The 6,000-nt window shown below is 48.1% G+C and overlaps 1 protein-coding gene across 1 annotated transcript in view; it reads left to right on the forward strand.

Moving 5' to 3' along the window:
- The window catches only part of EAF1 (ELL associated factor 1), a 15,621-nt gene extending 10,010 nt beyond the window's left edge, over positions 1 to 5,611 (forward strand). Inside the window, exon 6 of the mRNA XM_081573228.1 lies at positions 2,205 to 5,611. Coding sequence (XP_081429354.1) covers positions 2,205 to 2,251 — 47 coding nt within the window. The 3' untranslated portion in view covers positions 2,252 to 5,611. The remainder of the gene's footprint in view (positions 1 to 2,204) is intronic.
- The last annotated feature ends 389 nt before the right edge of the window (positions 5,612 to 6,000 follow it).

Below are 6,000 nucleotides of genomic sequence, written 5' to 3' on the forward strand. Positions count from 1 at the left end.
CCGTATACACACACACACTCCCATATACACACACGTACACACTCCCGTATACACACACACTCCCGTATACACACACACTCCCATATACACACACGTACACACTCCCATATACACACACACACTCCCGTATACACACACACACACACACACTCCCGTATACACACACACACTCCCGTATACACACACACACACACACTCCCGTATACACACACACACACACACCCGTATACACACACACTCCCGTATACACACACACACACTCCCGTATACACACACACACTCCCGTATATACACACACACACTCCCGTATACACACACACACACTCCCGTATGTGCCAGGCCCTACTCTCCTACCTAGGTGAGTTCAGCACTGTTGTGACGGCAGTGAAGGCTGTCTGCTGCCATCTCACGATACAAGCTGAGCTTCTGGATTTTGGGTATACTTGGCATTCTTCCCCGTTGGTTCAGGGTACTAAGTTTTACACTGGGCGTCTGGTATTCATAGTGCAGAATGACCACAGCACCTGTGACTGTATCTCAGCTCCTCGTTTTACCCAGTCAGTGGTAAACTTCCTTTCCTCCCAGACAGTAAGAGCCAAAAATGGCTCAGTGCGTGTCACTTACCCAGTGCACGTTTAAGTGCCTGAAACTCGTTTGTAGCTCTTTATGGCTCTTTATTAGCTCTCCCGGCTCACAGCTTTTCCAGTGGCAAGACCTTAACCTTTGCATACCACTTATACAATAAAGTACCGAAGTTACTTAAACCAGGATCGTCAACTGGAACCAACTTAAAAACCCTAAAGTCACAGTAAATAGCATAAATCTCCTAAACCCTAATGTGAAAACATACAGAGTAATGATAATATTGTTTTCCAAATGGTAGCATGCATTATTATATCTTTTCCCCAAAAAAACAAATGGATCAATTCGAACCTGTGTCAAATAAACTGTTAAGAAATGTCAGAACTGAGTCTTCAGCTCCGTTATGCTGAGCTGTTCACATGTACATCACCTTTGTAAGTGATGGTGCTCGGCTCTTCTGATCAGGATTACTAGCTGGTGCTGTGCCCTCCTTCCCCACGTCTGGAACAGCAGAGTCACCTTTATTGGTCTCAGACCTCTTTATGTCATAAAAATTTTTGAGGACTCCAAGGAGCTTTTATGTTTGTAGCTTGTGTCATTGTTTACCACATTAGAAATTAGAGTCTGAGAAATGTATGAGAAATGCTTAAAATACTCCATAATTCATCTGAAAAATTGACAATCAGCCATATGGTAATAAAAATAACACTTTTATTTAAAAAGTTTTCTAAATCAGAAAGTATTTAATGTGAAGAGTAACATTGCTTTAAAATTTTGCAAATCTCTGTAACTGGCTTAGTACAAAGTAAGGAGTCTTATATCTGCTTCTGCATTCAGTCTGTAAGTCTATGAAGAAAATCTGGCATCACAAAGATTTATACTTAGAACAGGGAGGACCTTGAGTCAGAGTGTTCTGAAAGGGCCCCAGGGCCCCTGGGGTCCTGAGAACAGACTGGGAGGAGGTGGCCTAGAGGTTACTGATCAAAAAATGTAGACGTTCACTTTCCTATTCCAGGTGATATCAACTGGGGTCCTGTTACTCTTATTCTTTTAGACAGAAAAGCTTTACATTCTTCACTCCTAAACCTAGATGTTGCACGCTGAACAAAATTGAGGTTTTACAGAGCTCAGTAGTTCAGATTTGAGGTGTAAAATAATGTGACTATTCCGGCCAGAGGGGCTGGGTGTGTGTTTATGTTGCTTTAGCATATTATTGGTGTAAACAGAATTTAGCTGCCTGACCAGGAAACCCAACTGGATATTATTATTTTCACTTCTATATAGAAACTTGATAAGAACAATTCTACTAGATAGTCAATTTATAACTAGTTAGTTATAAATATTTTTTGCTATTTATTGAGACACGTAAAAAATGTGTAGCCAGTCCTTCCCTGTTCTGCCCCAGTGTGCAGTATTGCTATACTTTGCAGATACAAAAATAGCAATTCTTTTAAAATGTTGACTGCACCAGTTTTGTGGCCGAGCCAAATCCGTTTTCCTCCATAATTAAACTGAACCAGCCTGTTACTGGAGCGTGAGAGCCCAGAGGGTCAACCAGCGAACCACGGGGGAGTCGCTTGTAAACTGTGTCCTTTTGGTCTGACTCTGTTTTCTCTTTATAGGAAATGACTTGCAGCTGAGCGAGTCTGGCAGTGACAGTGACGACTAGAGCTGGATCTTTTGAAATCAGCTTTTTCGTGCACAGATCTGCCGCGAGACCAGGCTGCTTTAGCGTGGAGTCCGCGCTGAGAGGAAAATGTGGGGATCGTGACTCTAGGAGGAACTGGAGGCTCTGAAGCGCTCAGATGTGCATGTCTTTAACTTCGCGGTGATGGGTGATTTTCTCATGTGATTTCTGAACAATCTCACGTTTCAAAGTTTTAAGAAGATCTATTCCAGAATTAACAGAATTGTATCTGTATTTGGTGAATGCTGTTAGCGGAAACCAGACAAACGTGCCCTGGTCCAGGTTCCTCAAAGGCCACTTCTCCTGGCCAGTGTTTCCGTTTCAAAGCTCAGCAGCCACCAGCATGGCCAAGTGCTTTGCCCCAGTGAAAGGAAGCTCAGTCTTTGAGGGGTAGGGGGAGAGGGCAGCCTCAAACCCTAGCAGGGAAGCGTGTTCCAACCACTTCCAGTTACAGACATGCGGCAGTGAGGAAGTTCTGTCTGAGCAAGCCTGGCAGGCCTGTGTGGAAACAGACTTCAGGATGGGGTAGGAGAGCGTCAGCGGGGGGACCTGGAGTCGTGGCTCAGTCTGCAGATGAGGAAGGGACTTGCATGGCTGTCGTGGGGCCAGCATCTTGCCCCAGGCCAGGCCTTCCCACTGCTCCTGCCCCTGAATCTCTTAACGGAACCAGAGAGTCTTGTCCATGAGCCTGTGTAGGAGCTGTGTTGTGCATCAGAGCTTTTTCTGGATTCCAAAAGATAGGAGTGTGGGCTACTTCTAGCTCCAGTTTAGATCCAAGGAGTCCCTGAATACATCAGTCCTTCATGAAGTTGGGCTGGGGGGTAGCAAATGAAGCCAGCAGCCATGGTGCTGATGCATGTGACTCACTCAAACTGAGCTCTGTGTAGATCCATAACGAGAGGGCTTCTTTCGGAGGCTGCTAGCGGGGACTGGAGTGGGAGAGGGCTGAGGTGAGGAGGCCTCGGGCAGCTGCTCTCCAGGCCTGGGTCCGGGTGGGAGGCGTGCAGTGTGCAGTGAGCAGGTGTTGGCAGGCTCCCCAGTTCTTGCTTTTGCACCGCTGTTTGTACCCGACTCCCAAGCTGACTCGTTTCTTACATGCAACCAGAAGAAAGTCGCAGGATTGTCTTCTGTGGTATGCCGTTTCCAGATGAATCTGTTGTGGAAAACTGGTCACTAGGAAACGTTCTGTACACAGCGGATGTGTGATAAGTTGTCCCACAATTAGTGCATTAGTATGGAGTCGCCCACTTCTGTCATTTGAATGATTACGTCCTGAGAAATTGCTGTCTGCTTCGATTCAGCCGCATCGAGAACGTGAAGGCTGACCTTTCTCCGTCCGGGTGGCCTCTCCCTCCTCGGATAGTGGAGGGAAGCAGTCTGGACCCAGGAAGAAGCTAGGTGATCAGTGGCAGGGGCTTTGAGTTGAACCTCACGAAGTCACCTGTGTTCCCCGCGCGGTGGCCCCAGTAAGCTGGAGCGGGGGCTGGGCAGCTTGCTCACGCCGCTCTGCCAGCTGCACTCAGGGGTCACGCCAGCACGCTTCCGCTCGTCGTGGGGCTTCTTGGAGTTCATGGCATGTAGGAACTTACTTATAATGAATTGATTGTTTTCAATTCCTTGGTAGTGACAGCTCAGGGAAGCTGAAGGTCATGGTTGTGTGTGTGAGTCGCTCACTTGCGTCCGACTCTTTGCGACCCCATGGACTGTAACCCGCCAGGCTCCTCTGTCCGTGGAATTCTCCAGCAAGAATGCTGGAGTGGGTTGCCGTTTTCTTCTCCAGGGGATCTTCCTGACTGAGGGATCGAACCCGGGTCTGCTGCACTGCAGGTGGACGCCTTACCGTCTGAGCCACCAGGGAAGCCCGAAGGTGATGGTTGGGAGACATGAATTGTTTCTGGACTTGGAAATTGTTCCACTGCTCTTCACTTGCTCAAGCTGGGGCGGGTGCCAGGAACTTGGACTAAAGATAGATCTATTTAAGCCTCTGTCCCTCCTCTCCTCCCCTCAAAGGCTTGATGTGTGTGGCCAGCCCAGGGTCTGCGGCCTGTCTGGTTGGGCTGCTGGTGTCTCGGCAGCGCTTGCCGGTGTCGTGGGCCTGGTGGGTGGGCTCTGCGTGCAGCCCCCTCCCCGTCCCTGTCGTGCCGGCCCTGCAGGCCTGTCACAGCTGCTGGCCCAGCCCTGGTTCTGTTCTCGCACAAGCCTGTGCTGGTTGCCTCCGCAAGCCCTCCAGCTTTGCCCGGCAGAGTAAGGAATCCTTTCTTTTTGGAAGTGAAGCCTCCAGCCTCACAGACTCCCCCTCAAGAGTGCCCTTCTGCCAGCCAAGCTGGACTTGTTCTTCCTGCCTCTGTGCCTTGTCAGCTGCCTGCCCCGGCCCAGCTTATTGGGCTCTGTGGGTGCCCCCCTCACGGCCCCTCCGCGGTCCGTCTCGCCAGCCAGAGTGGGCCTTCCCCTTGCTCTGGTCGACGCGTGCCCTGAGCAGGCCCTGTGGTTCTCCTCTCTCTTCCTGGAGCATGCAGGAGCAGGCGGGAGAGGCTCATGGCCTGGTGGGAAGGGCACAGAGAACCACAGGGCGACGCTCCCGGCCTCCAGAGACAGCTGGAGACTGTCCGCGCTGGCTGTCCTGGTTTCAGAGTCTGACTGAAGCGTTAAAACTGCCTTTCCTTTGTTCTCTGTACCATCTGTCGCTGTGGGTGCAGTGAGGTGTGAAGACGTAAGTCCGACGCATCTGAGGAGCCATGGCAAGCAAGCTGCAGTACAGGCGTGATTCGGGGAAACGTAACAAACTAGAGATTTGTCATGACACCACTCATTAACTCTTTTATTTCTGTAGCGGAATCTTTTTTTAAGTGTGGTTTTAATGTGTATGTGTTTCAGTGGTGGGAAAACTTGAAAATTCCAAGATCCTTATTATTTCCCTATTTGAGAGGCTGGTTAAGTAGGGTGTGTGTGGGGGTGTGTGTGTGCATGTGATGTATTTATTACACTATTCTGAAAGAGTAATTGTCTGTTATGTGGATGTACATTAGGTACAGCCAAATTGTATGTTTCCATTTGGTGAGGAAGGTAGGATCCATAAAACTCAGGCCTTAACCAGTAGGTTGGACGACAAGACCAATTGAAATGTCATGAAATGTCTTTGTTGGTCCTGTTATTTCTGTCTTGGATTCATTGTCTTGTTCTTTAATCATTATTAAAATCTTATGCCTGAAAGTTTATTTTGCTTAATTATGAAGTAGACATGCATGTTCATATTTATGCAAAATATTTGCTGTAAAGTTTTTTTTTTTGGTTTACTCTTTTAAAAAAATCACTATATTTAAGTAAAAAAATGAAGGTCAGCAATATGCATGTCTCGAGTTTTCTTTTTTTAACTAGAAATCGATGTAGGAGTCAGTGAAAAATGTAGAGTTCTTTTAAGAATCCTTTGTGCTTAAGGCTAATTATCTAAATTGATTTTATGATCGTTAGGATAGACACTTCCATTTTAAAAGGTGTGAAGATCAGAACTAAAGGATGCCTGTAGCAAGCTGCGTGGTATCTGAGGCTGTACTGGGTTTGAGAACCCTGGGAGGGTTAAACTGATTGCCTATACGTGTATCCTAGTCATTTTAGCTCACCTGGACCGCCATGCTACAGCAGAGGGCCCACGTACACCCCGGACCCCCAGTCGACAGGGCTGGAAGTGACCCCGCCGCCTCCTCGCGTTCCTCACCTGGGGTGCAGCAGCACCC

Source organism: Giraffa tippelskirchi, chromosome 2 (assembly GCF_054371585.1).
Source record: "Giraffa tippelskirchi isolate mGirTip1 chromosome 2, T2T-mGirTip1v1.2.pri, whole genome shotgun sequence".
Classification (NCBI taxonomy): Eukaryota; Metazoa; Chordata; class Mammalia; order Artiodactyla; family Giraffidae; genus Giraffa; species Giraffa tippelskirchi.